General features: G+C 43.7%; 1 protein-coding gene across 6 annotated transcripts in view; it reads right to left on the minus strand.

The window, feature by feature from the left end:
* The window catches only part of ATG2B (autophagy related 2B), a 5,509,925-nt gene that overhangs the window by 1,575,478 nt on the left and 3,908,447 nt on the right, over positions 1-26,000 (minus strand). For all 6 annotated transcript variants that reach the window (XM_069637692.1, XM_069637689.1, XM_069637687.1 and 3 more), the window contains one exon: positions 22,446-22,648. In XM_069637692.1, coding sequence (XP_069493793.1) covers positions 22,446-22,648 — 203 coding nt within the window. The remainder of the gene's footprint in view (positions 1-22,445; positions 22,649-26,000) is intronic.

The raw sequence follows: 26,000 nt of genomic DNA on the forward strand, positions 1-26,000 counted from the left end.
CCCACAAATGGAGAAAGCGAGGCGCAATGTGAATAAGGCCGTTTGTGCTTTTCTACGAGATGTTGGCATGTCCTCATTTCACAATGAAAACATTTTGTTTCGCAGCTCTTTCATATTTCGCAGAGATGGAGTCCATCTAACATATGTTGGCAATCAAATTTTTCTTCGCAATGTACAACATGCATTGGAACTTTTTTTAAAATCATAGTCCTCTATTTCACAATCGTTTTTTTCCAACCTACAGTTTATGAGACATACACAACACCATCCGAAAGGCTCTTTTTCAGAGCCACCACTTACTCCCAGCCAAAAATACATTGGTTTTGCTTTCCTTCCACCCTCCATTTCTGAATGTCCCATGACTGTCCGCTGACTTTTTAAAAATAACAAAGCGGCCTACAACAGTCACTTCATAGCTATATTGTTAAACTGAGAAAGGGGCTCTGAAAAGAGCCTTTTTTGTACTTTTTTATATTTTTTCTGTTTACTGCTTTTATGAACACAACACACTAGGAGAGGAGGGTAAGGAAGGGATACCAACCGCGGGGATAAGAAGAGCCAGGTGGAGAGAGAAAGATATAGGGTGCCCTTTACTTAGGTAGGGGGCAGTTCTTCTCGTGCGCAGTGACAGTAGCCTCAAAAGCACTTCGAAGACTCTCCCCCCTGCAGAGTACTGCGTCACAGTATACACACAATATTGTGACCCTCGAAAGGTAAGGGTCAACAGCATTGCAAATGGCTTGTGAGGCAGCTTGAGGAATGCGCTCCCCCACAGGAGTGTCTCTTGTGGTGAGAGGATCGGACACGGAGGATGCTGTGGAGGAACTCAATCTACTATGTTCTTCACATGGCACCACCTTGCGAATGTCCGCACTGTGGAACAACGTTAGGTGTCGCTTCATGGTTATCGTACCAAAGTTGTACGCACCAGGTCTCCCGCGTTTCAGTACCAACTGGCACTGGTTGCACTTGACCAGGTTTGCACGTGCTTTCGGTACGTTCCCACAAACGGAAAACAGCCGCCACACCCACGACTCCCGGCGAGTGTTTGTAGTGCAGAGTTCCTCCACCTCATTCTCTTCTTCCTCTTCTTCCTCGATCTCTACATTCTCACCCGTATATCCCTCTGCATGCACTTGGAGAGGTGGTGGCGGTGGAGGGTTTGGGGGTGGTGCTAAGGCTAATGCAGCAACAGCAGCCATGGATGCCATAACGATTATTTGCAAATGGTTGCTACAGTAGTAAAGGCAGCACAACTCTAACTACTATATTCAGAAGCACAATGTAGATGAGCTTGGGGGTGTGGCCATTTATAGGGGTCGAAGGATGCGGCTCGTGACCACATTGCTCTCCGAAAAGCAGTGCAAAAATTGTAAACACCACATTCACAGGTGGAGCTATTGTGTGCAAAATGTGAAATGGTGACTTTATACTGAAAAATAATTTCCCATGTATGTGTTTGTTATTTTGCAATGCTGCGGAGGCAGGCAAAGTGCGCAAATTACTCCACACGCTCAGCGTGGGTGCGGTCACATGATGACATCCTGAACACATCCGCGAGGGAAAAGCATGCCCACATGACAGCAAATGCAGACTAAGAAACTTGCGCATGCGCGCCAGAATTCTACAGACAGTGCTCGGGTCCTGCAACTAATTAAAAGTGCGACACAAGTGAAATGGACAGTTAAGGACAGGCGGGATGTTCGCAGTACTTATGGGTGTACTGCGCATGTGCGTACCTAATCTACTGACTGTAAGGACATGTCTAGTGTCCTTTGGACACTTCCATTTTGTTTGATAACGAACACACCGGCCACTGCGCCTATTCTACGGACGGCTCCATTTTGCTGCGGACGATACGGACAGATATAGTGTCCTTAGGACACTTACAATTTGGCTCATTTATATACATCCAGCCCACCTAGTATGTACTAGGAACATCTTTTAACTCGTTTGTGAACCGTACGGAGAGGTACAATGTGATCAACACGCCCCATTTTGTTCCTTTACACTCAACTTGCACAGATGGGGCATTCTAAGATCAATTCCATCTTGGTAGACATTGGTACGGGTAGGTGTATTGCCCTCAGAACATCCACATTATACTGCTTAGGGCTAGCTCGAACAGGCGCGCTGTTCGCAATCATTTTAAGTCTTTTTTTTTAAAAAAAAGAAATTCTCTTCCCTGTATTGAACAACAACTATACAAAAACTTTGTACAAAACTACACGCACTTTAATCAATAGAAACACAGGGGGATGCAGACACTGATACGAATATAGGGGAATTAGGGTTCAACACGGGCTCATTGTGAGGAGAAGATTTGTGCGGGGAAGAAGGGATGGATGTTTCATCATAACGTCTATTTTCTTCTGGAAGGTTTGGGGACGGTTCACTAGGAAATAGAGAAGGGGGCAGGTACAGGTGGGACAGTGATAACGTATTTTTCCTCTCACAAACTCCTCCACAAATTGTCTTAAACTATTAAAATTGTCATTTAGTGTCTCCATTTTCACTTCTATCCTTTTAAGCTTGTCTTCCTCTGTGTCGTTTGTTGGCATTTCTTCTTTTTTTTCCTGTTCTGTTAAAAATAAATATATATATGTTAAATGCCCATACAGTACTGATCATTATTCTGCTTATGCAGAGCCCTGTGTACCATTATTATCGCTATCTTCTGACATTTCCCCAAGTGGAAAATTCTCCTCCAGCCACTCCAAAGTACTGCACATTTCTATGTCAAAACAACAGAAAGAAATTATTTCTTCTGTCCCTCATAGCAAAAAAAGTACACACACATATAAGAAAAATTAAGTTCACTTACTATTTTGTTGTAATTTGTCTTCGTTGTAATGCGTGCGTCTACTGTCAGTCCTGGCTGAGTTTCTGTGAGGTAATTACGTTGGAGGCATAATTTTTTTTGTTATGGTATAATCCATTTCAATCTACATTGTCATTAAATGAATGGTTTTTCTTTCAGACGTTTAGGTTTCCCTATTTATTTACTATTACTTATAATGCCTTTATGTTTCCTTTTTCAAAGTTGAGCATTTTTTGTGTAAGACAATAGTACAATTTCACATACCCCCTCCCCTGCCTGTTTGGGTACTGTTTGTCTCGTCCGTGCCCGTCCGCAGACAGGCAGTCCGTGACTTTTAAATATCATTAGCGAAGGGGTTCTGTATGTTATATGTATATAAAGTAAACAGATTATACAACATATCTCCCAAGATCACATGATGATACTGTATATTCAGCAAAAAACTTTATTAACGCAATGTTATGATTAGATTCTCCTTCAAAAAACATGTGAAATTCAGTAAAAAAAAAAAAACGTTGTTAAAGGGACTTTATGGTTAAGTTGTCCTACTAAAATCCTGTACAATTCACTAAAAAAAAACTTTGTTTAGGGGACGTTATGGTTAAGTTGCGCTACTAAAAACCTGTGAAATTCCCTAACAAAAACTTTATAAATGTCACACTATAGATCGAAGTAAAACCGAAAAACCCCTGAAATACGCCAGTTATGGTAGGCTAGGCAACCATACATAATTGCCCGCACCACTGTGCACTGCTAACACTAACACCCAGGACATCAAAGATGACATCACAAAGGTCATAGGGAGATTGACAATTTTGCAACTTCTTTTTCAAAAATAGGAAGTTAGGACACAAGGTCAGCATACCAGTCTGGGGTGTATTGGCGATTGTGACATTTGACCTACCCCGCCCATTCGCCATGCCCTGGGGTGGAGCAGGGTCCGGCCCTGTGCTATCAGTATAGGAGATTCCAGGAGATTGACGATTTTTTGAATTTCCAAAAATAGAAAGTTAGGACACAATATAACATATGTAGTAATTCTAGTGGCAAAAGTCACTTGGAGTCCACTGCGCTTGCAATCTAGTTCAGAATAACTGAGGCTGCAGGTAACTGGTTAAAGCTGGGTACTTTGCTAAAGTACACCATAGGTATAAGATAATTGGAACAAAAGCAGTCACACAGCGCCAATTATGTTGAATTGTGATATGCTTCAAATGCTTGAATATTTTATTGGTGTTGAACTAATGGTCCAGCCTGACACGTGTTTTGAGCATAGACTTGCTCTTCTTCAGAGGCTGATAGGACATTGCATTAATATGGAAATGTAATACAGAATACACACATTGGTCCATCGCTAAATTTGATTTGTAACCTCAGTAATTATCAACCCTCTTCTGATGAGCAACCTGTACTGAACAAAGGGTTATCCTTTGCACCTTCAGGCTTTAATAATTATGTTGATATCCAGATTGATTTGTTAAAATGTATATGCAAACGCACATTTAAAAAGTTCTTTGCAGATCAAGTTAAGACATTTCAACCCAAGGAAGTACCATCTCCTCCTGCTCAGATTGCTCTTCAGACCATGATAAACGCACATATATTGATGACATTGGAGGACTGCAATCACGAATCACAATCAAGTATTATGAATGTACTTAGTGATTTGGATATTGTTCAACAGAACTTGAACATTAAAGAGGGCTTAGCAATAAATCCAAGTTCACGCCTATCTTTCCTAATGACAACATAATTGACACTTTTCATCAGGCGGTTACCATGGATATGCATAAATTAGAAGATACACCCAGTAGACATCCTTCAAGGCTACATTCAAATCTCTTTAAAAGGGAATACTTGGGCATACAGGGACTGTCCAACAATAGTGATCTAATTATTAAAGAAGCTGACAAAGGGGGTAATGTTGTTGTAATGAACCAGGCTGACTACTTTACTATGGGATTGTGCCATCTGAACACAGTTGGATGCTATCAAACCCTATCAACCAAGCCTCTTAATCAGATCAAACTATCAATCAATAAAATGATCCAGAATTGGCACAAGAAAGGGGTACTTTCAGTTATCGAAAAACAATACCCAACAGTGGATGGTCCTACAATGCTGACGATATACTTCCTGCCCAAAATACACAAGGAGTTCAACAAGATCCCTGAAGGAAGGCTATTGTGAGTGGCAGAGGAGGCATTCTAGAACCAATCTCTATCTACATTAATGAGTGTCTGTTACCTGTTGTCCTAACAACACCAACATACATCAGGGATACGATGCATATCTTACAAATTCTAGACAATCCGGTCTTTAGGGATAATTTGATACTGGTAACTCTTGATGTTAAGTCATTATATACCTCAATAGAGCACAACAAAGCCATTGAAAGTGTGGACTATATATTTCGCCAATCATCAGCCTCTTACTATGACCACTATGACCATATTGAAATGCTCAAGGAACTGTTGTTGTTCACATTACAAAATAATGTTTTCTTGTTTAGTACTAAATATTACAAGCAACTCGTTGGAATAGCAATGGGTGCAAGCTTTGCGCCCGCTCTGGTGAACATATTCATGCATCATTTCGAACAGGAATTTGCTCTTTTCAACACACAGTACAAACCATTTGTTCACCTATGGAAGACATTCATAGATGATGTGATTCTAATTTGGTCAGGTAATAAGATTGATTTAATGCAATTTGTGAACTACCTTAACTCTAACAAGTGGGGTATACAATTTACCCACACCTACAGTCACACCAGTATACACTTTCTTGATGTGACCATTTTCATAACAGAACATGGCTTTGAAACAAACACCTTGTGCAAAAGCACTTCTGTGAATGCTTTACTTCATGCAGTTAGCTGTCACAAGAAACAAGTGATTGCTAACGGTGAATTTATAAGTGCGAGGAGAAACTGCTCTAAAAATGTAGAGTTCAGATCCGAAAGTGTACGAATCAGAAACAAATTCATACAAAGAGGCTATGATGGCAGTAATCTACACAAAAAAGAACAAGAAGACAGTGAAATGAAGAGAGTTGACTTACTGACCCCCAAATCAGCAGATCTGATAAGTGCAGCCAGGAAAATTAGACTGATCACCCACTATAATGCTGACAGTTATAAGTTAAACTCAATTGTAAATAGGCACTGGCATTTGCTTCATTTAGACCAGGATGTCACTAATTGGATAGATCCTTACCCAAGCTTCACCTTCAGCAAAGGGATCACACTCAAAAACATTGTGTGTCCATCATTTAGGAAAAATATTAAACAGAATAGGTCATGGTTACACTTGGGCCAGAACAAGGGTTTTCATAAATGTGGAAATTGCACAATGTGCACATATGCTTTTGAAACCTCTACAGTTATTTTTGATGAATTGGGGGTACACCGTATTGAGTCCTTTATGAATTGTAATACCAAATATGTGGTTTATTGCATCATATATGTATGTGGTTTAAAACACATAGGTAGTACCATCAGACCTTTAATAATTTGTATCAGGGAACACCTCTCTACAATTGCCAGCCAAGATGCTAAATACCCTTAGCCAGCCATTGGCAAAATTGCCATTAAATGGACAACAAATCAGATGATGAACTAGTTACTTACCAACTGGTAACGTTATTTCGACTGGATGTTCATCCAACGTATTTCTCATCTTAGATGATGTATTCGTCCAGCTGTGACTGCTTTGGAAATTTTTCTCGGCAGAGGGCGCTGTGCGTCGATGTTGTCGAGTCGAGGTCCCTCGGAGGCCTCCGTCAAGGGTGACGTCATCGGGTATACAAGTAGCATGCGTGGCGCCCGTTGGCCTCAGTTCTGTTTTTCCCCTCTTGTTCTGTTGTATAGATAGTGCAGGTAGCCAGGTGTCAGCCTTGCGAGAGTTGAAGTGGTAATAACACCGGAAAATCTACAGAGGGGTAGGATGGGAGAGCGATGAGGAATACGTTGGAGGAACATCCAGTCTAAATAACGTTACCAGTTGGTAAGTAACTTGTTCTTCGAATGGATTGTGTCCTCCAACATATTTCTCATCTTAGATAGACTCACAAAGCAGTGTAAAGGTTTTTTGGAGGAGGGAGTAGAATTTTAATATTATTATTATTATTTTTCATATAGCTAAATACAACACTGCTCTTTAGAGTGGGAAGCATCCAGAATGTACAATTTAGAAAATGTGTGCAGCGAAGACCAAGTTGCCACTTCACAAATAGATTTGATGGCAACACCTCTTTGAAGGGTTGTCGAAAAGGCTATGCCTCTGGTTGAATGGGCCCTCTGTCATGATGCCTACCTCCAAGGTGCCAGACAAAACCCAGCTACCCCAGAGGCAGACATCATGTCTTCAAGGGAAGTCACAACAGCCTCAAGTAGGGGCTCTTTGGACTCAGTCCTGGTGCCTTTGGCGCCATGCTCATATCGGGCCACAGTCCTGGCGCCATAGGCGCCAGGCTCATAAAGGGGGACTTTGTGTTAAAGGTGCTTAGTGTTAACTTACCTGATGCAGACCATGCTGCAACATCCAGGCCTTCTGAGGCCTGAATGGGACTACTTTATCTTTGGAACTACTTAACCACACGGGTGTGGTCAGGGGAGGACTACATACCTGAGAGGAAGGATACATACCTGGAACTACTTTGAAGGCTATTTAAGCCACGCCCAAGCAGCAACTCACGCTTCGCGTTGTTCTGCATCTAGCAGCTGGACGCTCACCGTGTTTGCTCCTGCATTCTGTCTTCTGCCACTCCTCCCAGCATCCTGGAACACCTGCAAAGAGAGAAGAGAAGAGAAAAGGGTAAAGAAGAATCCTTACCTGCTCAAGTCCGCATTCCTGAGACATCTCGCCGACGGTCCTGAAAAGGAAGACATCCATTTAAAAGCACATTGCATCGATCGCTGCAGCGCAGCATCTCACTCACCTGTACAAGGTACCACCACGTTCTACGGCGACATCTGGACTCGCAGCCACATCACCGCGCCTAGGGAGAAAAAGACAAGAATAAAGGTGAGAGGGGAAAGAAAACAAGGAAACCTTAATTTCCATTACAAAGCTTACCTGTTGGGTTATTCCAACTTCATTTCGGGTCGGTGCCGCATCCTGGCATTTCCGGACCCCGGCCCCTAAGGGGAAAAAGAGACATCAGCGTTAGTGGGCGCATGAAAAGACGTTACCCAACGCCCATTAAAGACTTACCTGATTTCTTCTGGATTGATCTTTGTTTCGGGTCGGTGCCGCATCCAGGCATTTCCGGACCCCGGCCCCTATGGGGAAAAAAGACATCAGCGTTAGTGAGCGCATTGATACAAGGACACTGAGAGAACTCTCATCAAGCTCACCAGAGTCTCATTCTTCTGTTCCACAGCTCTTCTCGGAATAGTTTCCGCACCTGAAAAAGAGACAACGAACAATTATTATTGCGGAATCATACTCATTAACAGAATCCTTACGGTACTATACCGGGAAAACAAAACTTGAACCCTCTACAATCAAAATCCCAGTGAATTAACTGGATTCAACGCGCCCCTGCATGAGAAGCAGGATGGAGAGCTCAACCTTTCAAACCCTAAGGTGAGACTTCACGTGGGGGTCGCAGGAGGGTTTCGTAGAGGGGTGAGAAGGGAGCGGGAGGCTTATACTTTCTCCCGCAGATTGTTAATACTCCCTTTTCACATACAGAAAGATATTCCTGCGAGCCAGACAAGCCAGAGTCGAAGGTCCGGTCCAGTCCATCTTCCGGGTCCTGCGCTTCACCATAGAAGAAGCAACAACACTCCAAACCAGACCTGCGCCTCCGTGGGAGTCAGGGTGAGCGTAACAGAACGCGAAGACTACCTACAATTTCCCACCCGGGCACTATGGAAACTTCCGAGACAGACCAGCTGGCTCAGCTTTTGCGGGAATTAAGGGCAGAAGTACACTCCGCCCGCCAGGAAACTAATACTCTCAAAAGAGAATTAATCTTATCCAAGGAAAGAACTGATGACCTGGCCAAACGATTGTTGCAGGGTCAAGCAGGACAAACTCCTTTACCTAGTTCTGGGGGTAATGCCTCGTCAATGGTTTCGAATAACCCGGTACAAATCAATCTACCTGGAAACATGCCTTTGGCTCCGCCTGAACGTTTTGCAGGGGACCCCAAGAAATATGCCGTTTTTATGAACCAATGTCGCCTACACTTTCTATGCAGACCTGGGGCCTTCCCTAATTATCAAACCAAGGTAGCCTTTGTATTATCTTATCTCAGTGGCTGTGCTGCCGATTGGTCTGTTCCGTTGGTAAGTCAGGATAACCCAATTCTCCAGGATTTTCAAAGCTTCCAGGCGAGCATGGAACGATTATTCGCTCGACACTCTCAGGGACAGGCCCTTGACAACGAACTACTATCCTTACGACAAGATAACCAAGATCTCTTATCTTATATTGCCACCTTTAATAGGCTGGTTGTAGAAACGGGGTGGCCCGAAAATAAAAGGATCACACTATTTCATCGAGGCCTGCGCGGAGAACTTAAGGATGTTCTAGCTCAAATAGTAAATCCACCTCAAGCCTGCGCAGAATACATAGACTTAGTGGTCCAACTTGACCACAGACTGCAAACTAGAAAAGCAGATCGGTCCAATTTCGAAACTCGAGTGCTGATCAAAACTCACGCTAACCCTAAGAGTACCGACGTTTCAGAACCTATGCAGATCGGCGGTGTTAAAGGACCACTGACGCAGAAGGAACGAGAGAGAAGACGGCAAAAGCAACTATGTCTCTATTGCGGGGCTTTTGGTCACTTTCTACGAGACTGCCCGGTAAAGCCACCTAAGAAGGTGGTTGGAGCCACGGACAACAATTTAATAGAACCTGATTCGGGAAACGGTCAAGCCCGACAAGCGTAGAGGTCCGCTTGCCGAGCTTGAAAACAGACTCTTTGACCTCGCATTTTGTCATGCCAATGGTGCTCGTGGACCCGAAACAGCCTCAGCGGTTGCATGCTATAAAAGAATACATCGACAGTGGAGCTATTGGAAACTACGTAGATCGTGAATTGGCCTCCAGGATTAATCTTCCTCTCCGTCCGAAAGTTAACAAGGATGTCATTACTACAGTAGATGGAACCGAAATAGCCTCAGGGCCGGTAACACATCCCACTACAGAAATGACACTAGTGGGACAGGATGGACATCGGTAAGCAATTGTGTTCGATGTAATCAAGGCCCCACAATTTCAAGTAATTCTAGGAATCCCTTCGTTAGAAACACATAATCCTCGAATTGACTGGCGAGCAAAGAGAATAACCTTTCCTGATTGTGAACTGACTTGTTATCCAAGAAATCTAGATATGGGTCTGGCCACAGTAACTTCCACCACGATACAACTACCGGTTGAATACCAAGAGTTCCAAGACGTTTTTCAAAAAGAACAGGCGAACACGTTACCTCCCCACCGGTCGTACGATTGTCAAATCGACCTGGTACCCAATGCTCAACCGCCCTGTAGTAGGATTTATGCTCTTACTGAACCTGAGAACGTTCATGTGCGTCAGTATTTAGATCAGTATCTTGCCAATGGTTTTATTCGCCCGTCAAAGTCTCCTTTTTCCTCAGCTCTGTTCTTCGTGCCGAAAAAAGAAGGCGACCTTAGAACATGTATTGACTACCGCGCCCTAAACCAAATAACGATTAAGAATCGTTATCCTCTGCCTCTGATCCCTGAACTTCTTGACCAGGTAAAAGATGCTTGTATATACACCAAGTTAGATCTCCGAGGAGCTTATCACCTGGTACGTATAAAAGAAGGCGACGAATGGAAGACTAGATTCCGCACCAAATATGGGCTCTTTGAATATCAGGTGATGCCCTTCGGATTATGCAACGCACCTGCCGCCTTTCAATACTTTATGAATGATGTTCTTCGGGAACTTATCGATGTTTGTGTCATCGTATATATCTATGACATCCTGGTATACTCCTCCTCGGAATCCGAACACAGAAAACATGTCAGGGCAGTTCTTGAGAAATTGCGCCAGCACAACCTGTTTGCGAAACTCAAAAAATGCGTTTTTCATACCACAGAGGTCGAGTTTCTCGGATTCATCCTGACACCTAAAGGAGTCCGAATGGACTCGCAAAAGGTGGACGCCATCCTCAAATGGCCATCTCCTAACTCTGTTAAGGGGGTTCAGAGTATGCTTGGCTTTGCCAATTTCTATTGAAGATTCATCCCAGAATTTTCTCGAGTGGTTCAACCCACAACAGCCCTCTTACGGAAGAATAAACGTTTCGAATGGACTCCTGAGGCAGAACAGGCCTTTCAAGACCTAAAGACCAAATTCACCTCCGCCCCTGTATTGAAGCATCCGCGCCCAGATCTCCCTTACATTGTTGAAACCGACGCTTCCAGTTTGGCCATGGGTGCTGTGTTGTCTCAAAGGGATCCAGAAACTAACCAGATGCACCCTGTAGCCTTTTGGTCCAGGAAATTCACGGCTCCTGAAATCAATTACGCAATCACCGACAAAGAATCACTAGCTATTAAGTCCGCCTTCAAGGCTTGGCGTCATTACCTCCTCGGCGCAAGACACACCATTACGGTGATTACAGATCACAGGAATTTGCAATATCTAAAAACGGCCAAAGCCCAATCATCCCGCCAACTCCGATGGGCTTTATTCTTTGCAGAATTTGATTTCATAATCACCTACCGCCCTGGTTGCAAGAATGGCAAAGCGGACGCTTTATCCCGGATTGGAATGGATGAAACAAATTCAAACTTAGAACCAGTACCAATTATACCCGAACAAAGAATTTTAGGCTTGACCTCTTTACAAACTATAGAGAACGTTCAAACTCGAGTTAAACAACTTTTAAATTCCACAGCCTTGCAAGAATGGACTCAAAAGGGGTCACACTTTTCCGTTAATAACGATTTACCGTACTTCCAGGGGCGGTTATTTCTGCCCAACAAAGAACTGCAAGAATTGGTCATTGCTCACTATCATGATACATTAATGGAAGGACATCCTGGTATCGCAAAAACTGAGGAAAAGATCAAACGACAATTCTGGTGGCCATCCTGGAGAAAAGACATAAAATCTTTTGTGATGTCTTGCGGAGTTTGCGCCCAAAATAAAGGTCAAAAGAAGAGACCAGCCGGTCTCCTACAACCATTGGATATTCCACCGGCCCCTCGGCACACCTTGTCAATGGACTTTATTACCGACCTGCCTCCTTGCTATGGGTATAACACTATCTTGGTAATCGTGGATCTGTTCTCCAAGATGGCCCACTTTATCCCTTTAAAAGGGGTACCTTCAGCCTCCATCTTGGCCAAGGAATTTCTGGAAAACATAGTTTGCATGCATGGTTTTCCATCCATATTAATCTCAGACCGAGGAAGCCAATGTATTTCCCATTTTTGGAGGAAATGTTGCCAACTGGCACAAATTGATGTACGCTTATCCACTAGTCACCACCCCCAGACCGATGGTCAAACCGAGAGGACTAACCAAACCCTTGAACAATATCTTCGGTGCATGTTGCATCAATCTGAAAACAGCTGGAAAGATATTCTATGGATCGCAGAGTATGCATATAACAATTCTGTACATTCTGGAACAGGACAAACCCCTTTTTACACCTTGTATGGTCATCATCCTAGAACCTCAGACCTAGACCCTCCTCAAAACCTGGAAATGCCTGCAGTTGATCATTTGCATTCTACTATAACCCGAGCCTTCAAGGAAGCTACAACTCATTTGCAACAAGCCAAGAAAAAATACAAAGAAAATGCTGATCTACATCGGAGTGAAGCACCTTCGTACCAGATTGGAGACCAGGTGTGGCTGGCAACCAAGCATTTGCCTCTCAAAGGACCGCGGACTTTTAATCCCAGATACATTGGACCCTATCCCATCAAAGCTATAATTAACCCGGTGGCCATTAAACTCGATCTACCAGACAACATGCAAATTCATCCTGTTTTTCATGCATCACTGTTAAAACCGGTGCAGCCTGGAACCAGACTAAGCAAACCACCTGAACCAATTCAAATCGATGGGGAATTACAATTTGAAGTTAAGGACATATTGGATTCCAAAATGTTAAAATCAAAACTCTTCTATCTAGTTGATTGGAAGGGGTACGGACCTCAGGAAAGATCTTGGGAACCAAGTGACCATGTACACGCCCCGCGATTAGTGCAAAGATTCCACCGAAAATTCCCAAGCAAGCCGAAACCCCCGGAAAGGACGACCTTGGGAGGGGCCTTGGGAGGGGGTATTGTCATGATGCCTACCTCCAAGGTGCCAGACAAGACCCAGCTACCCCAGAGGCAGACATGTCTTCAAGGGAAGTCACAACAGCCTCAAGTAGGGGCTCTTTGGACTCGGTCCTGGCGCCTTTGGCGCCAGGCTCATAAAAGGGGACTTTGTGTTAAAGGTGCTTAGTGTTAACTTACCTGATGCAGACCATGCTGCAACATCCAGGCCTTCTGAGGCCTGAATGGGACTACTTTATCTTTAGAACTACTTAACCACACGGGTGTGGTCAGGGGAGGAATACATACCTGAGAGGAAGGATACATACCTGGAACTACTTTGAAGGCTATTTAAGCCACGCCCAAGCAGCAACTCACGCTTCGCGTTGTTCTGCATCTAGCAGCTGGACGCTCCCCGTGTTTGCTCCTGCATTCTGTCTTCTGCCACTCCTCCCAGCATCATGGAACACCTGCAAAGAGAGAAGAGAAGAGAAAAGGGTAAAGAAGAGTCCTTACCTGCTAAATCCGCATTCCGGAGACATCTCGCCGACGGTCCTGAAAAGGAAGACATCCATTTAAAAGCACATCGCATCGATCGCTGCAGCGTCGCATCTCACTCACCTGTACAAGGTACCACCACGTTCTATGGCGACATCTGGACTCGCAGCCACATCACCGCGCCTAGGGAGAAAAAGACAAGAATAAAGGTGAGAGGGGAAAGAAAACAAGGAAACCTTAATTTCCATTACAAAGCTTACCTGTTGGGTTATTACAACTTCATTTCGGGTCGGTGCTGCATCCTGGCATTTCCGGACCCCGGCCCCTAAGGGGAAAAAGAGACATCAGCGTTAGTGGGCGCATGAAAAGACGTTACCCAACGCCCATTAAAGACTTACCTGATTTCTTCTGGATTGATCTTTGTTTCAGGTCGGTGCCGCATCCAGGCATTTCCGGACCCCGGCCCCTATGGGGAAAAAAGACATCAGCGTTAGTGAGCGCATTGATACAAGGACACTGAGAGAACTCTCATCAAGCTCACCAGAGTCTCATTCTTCGGTTCCACAGCTCTTCTCGGAATAGTTTCCGCACCTGAAAAAGAGACAACGAACAATTATTATTGCGGAATCATACTCATTAACAGAATCCTTACGATACTATACCGGGAAAACAAAACTTGAACCCTCTACAATCAAAATCCCAGTGAAGTAACTGGATACAACGCACCCCTGCATGAGAAGCAGGATGGATAGCTCAACCTTTCAAACCCTAAGGTGAGACTTCACGTGGGGGTCGCAGGAGGGTTTCGTAGAGGGGTGAGAAGGGAGCGGGAGGCTTATACTTTCTCCCGCAGATTGTTAATACTCCCTTTTCACATACAGAAAGATATTCCTGCGAGCCAGACAAGCCAGATTCGAAGGTCCGGTCCAGTCCATCTTCCGGGTCCTGCGCTTCACCATAGAAGAAGCAACAACACTCCAAACCAGACCTGCGCCTCCGTGGGAGTCAGGTGAGCGTAACACCCTCAAGCCTTCTGGTGGATCTTTGCCCACCAATCTGTAGCATTCTGAGATGCAAAGCACAATCGAACGTGATAGGGTTTGTTTTGACACTGATTGACCCAACTTCCTTCCGGTGTAGCCAATGAAAAGTTGATCGTTCACTCTAAGCCTGGAGAGCCTAGAAATGTAAAAGCTTAGAGCTCTTCTTGGGTCCAGCCTGTGCAATCTTTCCATCTCCTTGCTGGGATGAGGTGGAGGATAGAACGCGGGCAGAATGATCTTCTGATTCAAATGGAAATCAGACACAACTTTAGGTAAGAATGAGGGTTTAACCCTCAATATAACCCTGTCCGTGTGAAACACAGTATAGGGGGGCCATAAAACAGTGCCTGCAACGTGCTCACTGTTCGTGCAGATGTTAAAGCAACCAAGAAAACTGTTTTCAACATTAGTAATCTTAATGGAAATGTGTGCAAAGGTTCACAAGGGGCACGCTAGAACCAGATTAAGGTCCCAAACTGTGACTTGGAAAGAAGAAGGGGGAAACACATTGGTGAGTCCCTTTAAGAATGTTATTATCAAAGGAATTTTAAAATAGGAACATTCTTCCGAAGAGCGCTTGAAAATGGAAAGCGCTGCAAGATAACCTTTAATGGTTCCAACATTGAGACCTCTATGTGCCAGTGATAAGAGGAAGGATAACACTTCTGGGATAGAACACATAAAAGGATCAATATTCTTTTCCCTGCACCAGTTGCAAAACGTCTTAGAGCGGCAACGGTACAAAGATTTTGTTGCTGGCCTTCTTGTCGAAAACAACACCTCCATGACATCAACCGGAAGGTCCCAATCCTTGTATCGCAGCCTTTTAGATACCAAGCATGAAGGTTGAGAGTCCTGACCTCTGGATGGAGAACCTGGCCCTCCCTTTTGTGAGAGACGTTCCTCTCTCTGAGGCAGACGTAACGGGGGGCAGATGGGCATATCTAGAAGGTCCGGGTACCACGTTCTCCTGGCCCAATCCGGGGCAATTAGGATCATGTGTTTTCCGAACCGTCTTAACCTCCTGATGACTTGAGGAATGACTGGGATCGGAGGGAGCGCATATAGCAGTGGGAAGTTTCACTCCACCACAAACGCGTCCCCTAGGGCTCCTCTCGGGGGGAATTCCCTTGAGCAACACCTTACGCATTTTTGGTTGATTCCGGTCGCAAACAGGTCTACTTGAGGGGGTTCCCCAAAGGGCAAAGATCTCCTGAAGGACTTCCTGAGCCAGTTCCCACGAGTGGGACACAGTACTCTGCCTGCTCAGAGCGTCCGCCGTCATATTCTCCTCCCCGGCTAGATGAACTGCCAATAAGGAGATTCCTTCCTGAACGGCCCAACACCAGAGCCGCATTCCACTCTCTGCACAGAGGTAGTGACCCTACACCTCCTCTTTTGTTATGGTAATGCATGGCCACTGTGTTGTCGTCATTATCAGGACATTTTTTTCCCTGACAGATGGCAGAAAAGCCTTCAGCACTAGTCTGATTGCTCTCAGCTCCAAAAGGTTGATGTGTAGTTTGGACTCCAATGGAGACCAACGACCGCTGATTGTCAGATCTTTGGCATGAGCTCCCCACCTCATGAGTGAGGCGTCCGTCACTAACTACTGTAATCTCTGGCCATTGTGGCCAAAAATGTTCTCCTTTTAGGATGTTCTCTGTGCAAGACCACCACAGAAGATCCTGCCGAACTTTGTTCGGAATCTGAAGGAGATCCGTCATTTGTCTTGAGAATTGGGACCATTGAGTCTTTAGAGACCATTGAATGCAGGATGCCATGAGGCCAAGCAACCTCAAGAAGTCGTAGGCCTGGAGATTTTGGGCATTTGGAAATTTGGAAACCATCTGAAGAATGTCTTGAGGCCTCGACTTGGGAGGCAAGCTCTTTCCCAAGGATGTGTCTAATACAGCCCCCATGCACTGGTGCTGTTGGGAAGGGGTCATGTGTGACTTATTGAAATTGATGGAGAAGCCCAGTCTGTGAAGGAAGTGGCAGGTGACTTTCAGATGATTCAGGGCTTGCTCGACAGAACGCGCCCTGATCAACCAATCGTCCAGGTAGGGGTAGGCGTGAATCCTCCCTCTCCTGAGGTGCACTGCCACCACTACCATCAACTTGGTGAAGACCCTTGGGGCGGAGGTCAACCCGAATGGTAGGACTCGAAACTGATAGTGCGAGTCGCCAACCGCGAACCTCAGGTATTTTCTGTGCTTGAGATGGATTGGCACATGAAAATAAGCATCCTGAAGGTCCAATGACACCAACCAATCCTGAAGTTCAAGGGCCTGAAGGATCTCAGAAAGAGTAACCATCTTGAACTTGTCCTTCCTGAGGAGGGTGTTCGAGCCTCTTAGTCCTCCGTCCTTTTTGGGAATCAAAGAATATGGGGAGTACCATCCCTTGTTCCTCTCCGCTATAGGTACTGGTCCTATAGCACCTTTCTCTAGCAGGGTTAAGACTTCCTGCTGTAGGAGCGGGTTTGGAAACTTCAAAGAGTGTCTCCCCGGTGGATCGCTTGGAGGTTGCATTAGAAAAGGAATGCAGTAACCTTGATTATTTCTAGAGCCCAAACATCTTCGCCATTCTTGCAGATGCTGGGACAGCCTGCCTTCACAGGTGTCTTGTGATGCAAGTCCTCAAAGTGGTTTTGTGGCATTTGCTGCGGCTGCTGATGGTAAAGAAGCTGCAGCTGGGGCTGGCTTAGCACGTTTACCTCGTCCACCACAAGTAGTTTTTCTCTGGCCTCTGACTGGCCATTCCTCTCGCGTTTCCATATGAAGAGTAATAACGACAGGATTGTCCCCTCCAAGATTGTCCTGATGCACGAAAAAGCTGAGGTTGCTTAATAGCAGCTCCTAAATATTTGGCGAAAAGGTGAGACCCGTCAAAAGGTATGTTCAAAAGACGGTTTTGCACGTCTGGTGCAAAACCCGACTTTTGCAACCACGCAAATCTGCGTATCACTGTGCTAATGGCCAAGGACCGGCTCACACGATCAGCAGTGTCCGATCCAGACTGAAGGGATTCCTGCATGGCATCCTTTCCATCTCTAGCGATGGCTAGGAATCCTTCCCTTTCTTCCCCTTCTGGTATGTGCTCTGCCGCCATTGCAATGCACTCCCACAGAGTGTACAAAAATGTTGACAAGGCACATGTGGAGTTGGCCGATTTTAATGCCATACTCGCAGCTGAAAATATCTTTGTCATCCCTATCCGGAGGGACAGAAGGGTACGCCACCTTATTTGATGTAGCTGTGGCTGCCTGGACCAACAGACTCTCGGGAGTGGGGTGTTTGGACAGATAGCCGTGGTCGCTGCTGGAAGGGCGGTATTTTGACGTGAGGCACTTATTCACAGGAGGAATTGAGTCCGGAGTCTCCCAATTTTTGGCCACCCTATTTTGTAAGGCTAGATGGAAGGGTAAAATCTTCAGTGGGGCCATGATCCAATATGTCAGTTAGGTCATCCTGGATGAACTGAGTTGGTGGTCTAGCTCATTCTAAATAATCCACCACCTTTGTCATCAGTTGTCTGTATGAGGGACTGGCATGTTCGCCTGGTTCTGGTCTGCCAAATTCTGTCTCAGGTGATGTGTCAACTCCACTTGCGTTATGCAAAGTTACCACTAAATCCCTCATTCTGCTTTCCTCGGAAATTAGACATTCTGGGACATTAGGGGTGCCATACTCTAGGCCAAAAGGAACATACTCCTCCTCAAACCTTTCTTGTTCTTCAAAAATTGAAGACAAGGATTTAAAATATTCTCTGCTTGGCAGAGGTTTATACATTTTTTCTGGAGGAGCTGTTACAGTGGAGGCTGAAGGCTTTGTAGTCTTTGCAACTTTTTATTTTTCTGCTATTGTGTCAGTTTCTGGCTGAACTGGAGCCTTTGAAACATTTGCCACCGAAGGATTCAGGGTCGACGTCGACAAAGGCGTTGATGGCGTCGACGACATAACAGTCGTCGACAGAGCTGGCTTCGAGGGTGTCGAGACGCTCTTCGAAGGCTCGTCCTTCGAGGTGTGTCGGGTTCCGGACGGCGTCGATGACCTCGAGCGGTCGACTCGACTCGAGCGATCTTTATCATTTGGGATCCTGGAAGGTTCCCGATCTTTTCTACTTTGATCACCCGAGCTCGAGGGCGCATGAGTTGCGGAACGGTAATGCTCTCGGCCGGCTTCCGAGGAAGGCACGGACCAAGGCTTAGCCTTTTCAAAAACCGCCATCATTTTAACTCTAAATGCTTCCCATTCTTCAGAGGAAGAATGTTTTTTGGGGCATTTCATTTTCTTGGGGGATTTGTCAGAAGACGAGGTTGAAGGGGACCATTGGCGTCTCTTTTTAGACTTTTTCGTCGAAGACAAAGAGTGGTGGGAACCACTTCAGGACCTAGACCTATATTTTTGCCTTTCGTGTCGAGATTTCTCCTCCTGGGTTCTCGACTAGACGCTTGAGGCTTTTCGATCGGGTTTTGGACCTACCTGTAGCTTTCCCTTCCTCTCTCGCAAGTCCTTGCCCGTCAAAGCCTGACACTTTGTACAGGCCTCCATGTCGTGGTTTTTGCCGAGGCACCACAGACATTCTCAGTGCGGATCTGTGATCAACATTTTGGAACCGCAGGTTTTACATTTCTTGAACCCCGGAAGCAGGGTAGTGTGGGTCGGCGATGACGACATCTCGAATATCTCTTCACAATAACTGCGTCACAGAACTATCGAGGCGCGCCGAGTCTCTGAAGCAACACAGACTGCGGAAAAACGGAACTGAGGCCAACGGGCGACACGCGTGCTACTTGTATACCCGATGACGTCACCCTCGATGGATGCCTCCGAGGGACCTCGAATCGATCGACGCACGGCGCCCTCTACTGAGATAAATTTCCGAAGCAGCCAAAGCTGGACGAATACATCATCTTAGATGAGGAATACGTTGGCGGACACAATCCATTCGAAATTAAGTTTGCTGGATTGGCTAAGGCAATGATGTCACCACGCGGTCGCAATTTAATACTGAAATTACGCAGGTTACAAGCAAGGCTCAAATGCAAATATCTAACTGTACATTCTGGTCTCAATTCAGACCACAAGTTTGTGGTCTTATAATGAATAGGTACCATTTATGCGCATGTTGTAGTTTAAAATTTCAATTGTGAAACACTGCCAGTGGGTGTCAGAGTACAGCTTGTGTATATGATATGAGGCTTCCAAATATGTTTGATCCGAATGCGGTAATTAATTGCACTTAAATTGAAGTGGGAATTCATTGCTTATGGATTAATGAATGCAAAACCAAGTGTACAATAAGGTGCATGAGCCCCAATATGCACCTAAATACAATGTATTTGCATTGGGCTACAGCAGCAGCAGTGAATTTTTTAATAGCTCAGAAGAAATACCAAATGTGAATAAGTCCATATTAAGGTTTATTGTGAAACATTGCCAGTAGGATTCTGAGCACAACATGTGTCATTTAATTATGTTTGTTCCAAATGCGGGAACGTAATACGTTCGATCCTATTTTTGGCTAAATATAATGTATTTGAATCAGACTGTGGCAGCAGTAGTCAATTCTGAACAGTGCGGCAGGAAGTTGCCACTGTTCGCGCACTAGCGGTGCAGGCTAGTTCAGCAGATCTATATATATGCTAAAACACCTTTGCAGTGTTTAGCGTCTGAAAACAGAGCAGCTACACCTATTCACAAAGACTTCCGCAGATTTGCAGCTTTTCAGCACATAATTAGATCAAACTTAGTATGGGCAAGTTAAGTCTAGAAAAATTGATGGACATATGTTTGTACTCTTCTCTCTCTCAATTTACGGATTATGGATAATGACTGTAGACACATCAACAAAAATTTCAAATAGATCTATTTGGATGGACATGGTGATTACTAGGATCGTAAAAGATATCTACCGCAACTGCGAAGGAATAGAGGTATGTGCACTAGCTATGATTGTGCAATTGGAGTAATAGACTAGATCCTGGTTAATTAACGCAAATTGTGATGTGATGTGTCACCACTGTCCTTCACTACAGTATTTCACACATCCTACAGGTTACCAGCTAGTAGCCCAACCAGACAGGACTTATTTGTGATTTTGGGAATCGCCATAGCAGACATAAGGTATTTTTATGTTTTTGGATTGGGCGCTTTGTTGTGCATTTATTTTCTGAATCCATCAAATCATTAAGCTTTACTGATCTATTGTTTTGTAATTTCTCTTGACCCCTCATCCTTATTTCTTTCTTTTATCATCATTTTTATCTTGTCCTGGTGTGTATCTAAAACCCAATTTTGTGTTTTAATGGTGTTCTTTCTTGGGCATATATGATGCACCCATGTTTGTTTGAAAAATTGATAATGTATTTACAATCGCAATATTTTGTCGAATCGAATGTGACATATGTTGTATTGCGGACTTGCCACGCCTTGTTTGGCGTTTGGATGGACCAATGTGTGTATTCTGTATTACATTTCCATATTAATGCAATGTCATCCTCTGAAGAAGAGCAAGTCTATGCTCGAAATATGTGTCATAGTTCAACACCAATAAAATATTCAAGTATTTGAAGCATATTTCAATTCAACATAATTGGCGCTGTGTGACTGCTTTTATTCCAATCACAATATAACATACACAAGGCTATGACAGACCCCACACATGCACATCACCTACAGACCAGGGCAACGCCGGGGAGCACTGCTATTAGTTTATAACTACCAGGGTGCTACCAACTCTGTAGAAAGTTCACATGGTAGTTTTTCTATACACGTTTCCACAAAGTGCAGCGTGTATCTGGTGTACACCAATTAACATTACTACTTATAAAATAAATATAGATTCTATCCAATTACTTTAGGCAGTGCCCGCTTCATTTATTTTGGATTGAAATCTATTTCATTTCAGTACTCCTTTGCTACCGGGATAACACAATCATTTTCCTAATTTTGGTATTAAAATACAATTATTACAACCATTTTCCATTGGGCAGGGCTGCCACAACCAGAGGGGTCTATATAGAGAGTACAGGTGAACTGGAAAGTGGACATCTGGAGTCCATTGGATGATAGTGAACAGCTTAGAATATGTACACACAACAGAAAAGTTGTGTGATACAGTTGTTTCAAGATGATTTAGTTAAGTGAGCCATGCAAGCATATCTAAGGCCTTTGCTATGATATTAAATATGTCAGGAGAAATCAGAGGCCTGCTCACAGTGCTACTATGGAGTATTGGTAACATATTATAAGTGGTGGGATTCTGTTGAGAACCAGTCTTTGTGCATGGCTAGTGGCCTTTGTGGGCTGGGAATGTAGTGTTTACCCAAAAATTTTCTTATGGAGTCTTGTCCTAGCCAAAAACATGTTTGCTTTCCTCTAGATTTCTACCATAGACCTTGTCCCCCAAAAGCGTAAGATAGCCAATTGCCACGATTTGAAGACACCCAGGGAAATAATGTTATTGAGTGCTCTTCAGTGGAGTGAAACATAAGATTGTCAGCAGCAGTCCAGGGAAAATAAGGTCCTAACTACTCAATTGGCCACAGAATTGTAGATGCAAGAGAAAAGCCCCTCATAGTTGTTCCTAAATTGTAGCCTTAATTGCTATTCTTAATGTATTATGCTAACTGGAACATCAAGTGACCATAACATTTAGTATAAGGCAACAATGATGGAAATACATGTTAGTGGGCTAGGCTGTTTCTTTTATTGTGACCCTCTGTCATTTAGGGATCCGTTGTTCTCTATGGTGTTTGTGTTCTATATAGAATTCAATACACATAAGAAAAAAAATCAATGGATTTCTTACCGAAACTCCTGCTTTAGGCGCATAAAGAATGCAAAAGTCGTCGTTTTCGGAAGGCACATCCACCTTAGCATCACCAATTAGGTGTGGAGGGAAAGAGGTACAGGTTGGAAACGGCTCCTGGGACATATTCCCACTTTCATCCGGAAACAGGAAGAGATCAGAGCTTGGCTTTTCCTGAATATGGCATTTTTCTCCTGAAACTCCTTCAAGGGAAAAACAAACTATGTTTACATCGTAAACTCTTCAATTCAACTTTTGATAACCAATATTCACAAGCAACTAAACAAATGAAGTGAAATATGAAATACATCATATCTTACAAGCAGAACAAATTCCAATGAAAGTATGTGGTTTTTGGCAAGGCAGAGCCCATTTACTGCTGCTCTTAAGAGGCCATAAGGTGAAAGAAGTTAAAATAGATACCAAAATCATAACAGACATAATCAACGGGATATTCTAGAATTCTTAAAGTAGGCAGCTGTCAGTGATGCTTACTTAAGGCGAATGCAAGTTTCATTTCTTTCTTTCAATAGATGATTTTTTAAAGAGCTAAATCAACACATCAAATACCTAGTCTTTAGCGAATAATACTTATTATAAAAGGTATAGGTGTTACAATAATGCAGTACAGAAAATAAACAATATCAGAACCCTTAAATGTACAAGCTGGATACTCCCAGGTGTAAACAAAAAGCTGTGGATTCTGGAATAAGTAGACTTTCCAAAGCATAACAGCAATTTAACACCTTCTCGCCAACTCTCTATATTGTAAGATGAAAGCACTATAATGTTAACTCAAAGTGGTATTAAATGGAAACACAGATCACTGGGGATTCTGAATTTGACAGATTCAAATATGGGGAAGACTTTGTTGGGACTTCGTTAAGAGTTTGGTAGTAATAGTAAAACATTGTATTTTAAATACCTTCCATTTTTAAAATGCCTCCAAATCATAATGCCTCCAAATCATACGTTGGTATTACATTGAAAAGTTATTGCATGGGGTACAGTTATTTATTTATTCCGTGTTTTGAACACATAAATACATGATCCATCTGTTCGCAAACTGGCAAAGGTCTAGGTTGGAACGTATCATATCATTGCGAAGTAAAAAATGCAGAATGCAAAAATGTCAAATTTTGAAATCCAAATTTCCACACAATTATATGTGTGGGGAATAAGTTTATAAAAAATATAAGGGGAGCATTGTGGGGGGGCTGGCGGGTGAGGGGGTTGTGGGAGTCTTCCCCCGCAAATAATTGTGGGAAGTTCAACAAAATAATTTCACATTATCGTTTTTGGCATTTCGTGTTCAGCGTGATCGCTAGATCTGGATGGAAGACCAAGCAGAGTTCAAAGGAGGGGGATACCAACAGCGATCAAACATGCTGATTTGGCAAAAGATTTTCATACTTTTCTGAACTTCAGATGGTTGGAGTACAGTCTTTGTTCTACTGGGAGCAGTAATATGTTACAGATTCATGTACACCTGTCCTTGCAGTGTATTTCCGTTTGGGTATCCACACTGTAGATGTAGAAGGGCAAGCTAAAGACATCAATCAGTGCTGTTAGCAAGACAAATAGCCAATAGGAAAGAGAGGATACAAGAGGTAACCTGAAGATTTGGGGCTTTGGCTTTGGGGACGAAAGGTCCCATTTTCACTTTTGTCTATCATTTTTTCAGGAAGTGCATGAGCCATGTCCGGGCCATGCCTTCAATGGCGGTGGCCGGTGGATGATTCTGGGTGTGAAAGCAGGACAGAGTTTGTCTACAATGGTGTATGTGCCAACAGTTTAAGAAGAATAATTGCTGCAGGTCGATTGACTTTAAAGCTTTCCAAAATTCCATCTCTGGTATCAATATTGTGGATTCTTTACATCTTCCTTGGCTTGTGTGATGAATGGCTTAACAAAACACAGACTAGTAATGTGGTTCAAAGTTTAGTTTACTATACTTAACAAGTTGGGTGAGGATAATGTAGAGGAGCAGGTAGATGCTACCTTGCCAGTTCCCGCCCCCTCACCGCCGCCATACTGGAACAGTGGGAGAAGAGCAATAAAAGAGACCTGCTGTATTGTTCCCAGTCTGCATTGAGTGTATAAGAGACAGTATGCTCTCAATAGGCCAAACAGAATGTACCCTCGCACTGAAAGTGTGCAAGGAAGTCGCCTGGAAGAATGCTATACTGAAGGATGTCGCCTGCCATGTCAGAAAACGTCAATGAATCTTATGGATGTACGGTAAAGTCCAATTTGACGAGGATAAAGTGACATCATAAAGAAAATATATGAACCTATGTTAAAACTATATTTAAATACTTAAAAGTAACGATATAACTGAAGTACTAAGATAACATGTACCTAAAGCTAAACTAATCATGGATCTAAAGATGAAGTAGCATACTGACCAATAACTGTAACTGCAGTAAGGCAAAGTAGAAATAAAACGTATATAAGCTTGCTATAGCAGAATATATGACATGGCAAGGACTGCCATAATAGGCAAATGGACGCTGGCTCACATCGAACTTAACCATGCTACCTCAGAAACTGATGCTGTAGAATCAGGAGACGCAGAAAACAGCTCTGTGTGCAGAGCCGACGATGAGGCAAGTTTGGCCCAGAGTTAAGGATGCTATTTTTAAATGATAAGCACAGAGCACAAAGGAGTACATGGATTAGCTCTGAATGTGGGACATTCTTCATAGATGGAAGAAGAAGAAAACATCTGTGAAAGCCAAACTGCTGGTCAATTAAAGTATACAAAGTTTATGTGAGATAGAGTGAGCAAGTCTCTAGAGGCCAAGAGGAGCAACAGCACCTTGCATAATTAAATCAAATAGCAGTAAATAGAAGGCTGAAATTGACAAATTCATGGTTTCTTAACAGGTGATTTAGAAGTAAAAAACAAAGGCTATTCATTAGAGCCTTAAGCTAAGGTTGTGGTGTTCTCACAACTCCCTTGAATGTTCCAGGACAGTGAACAGGCATCAAGGTCAACTGCAAATGGAAGACTTTGGCTTATGGCCTACCAATGAGAGATGATGGACTAATTGGGAAAACGAGGAGTAGTCTGATGGGATTCAAACACCTACGTTTATTTTCATGTACATGCTGCTAAAGAGCCAAAAGCCCAAAGTTGGGGTAGTATGCCAACCAATCAGTGGGGTTGGGGACAACCTAACAAACAATGTTGCATAGACCAATGCACTGTTGTTTTGTCTGCTATAATCAGTACTATACGTAGAGGTAGTTCAAGGTGTGCCCTACAGATAAGGGGTAGCCAATGATGTACTACTAATCCTTATATGTTCTATAAGTAGACATGTTCCCTTAACCAATCCCTTCCTGTTAGAAAAGATTTCCATTTCATGTGTAATTTTCCCTCGAGTTGTGTACCCCCCAACGTTTCGCTTTGTTTAAACATCATAGTCTGACTTTACCAGATGAATACAGCCTTCTGCTGCACTCCCATGGGCTTTTCGCTCACTTTATTATGGCGAAAGTGACATGCCCTTAACGACAGTCAGTACTGGGAGACTTTGTTTCCCTTGG

The sequence above is a fragment of the Ambystoma mexicanum genome, chromosome 14 (assembly GCF_040938575.1).
Source record: "Ambystoma mexicanum isolate Mex_15411 chromosome 14, UKY_AmexF1_1, whole genome shotgun sequence".
Classification (NCBI taxonomy): domain Eukaryota; kingdom Metazoa; phylum Chordata; class Amphibia; order Caudata; family Ambystomatidae; genus Ambystoma; species Ambystoma mexicanum.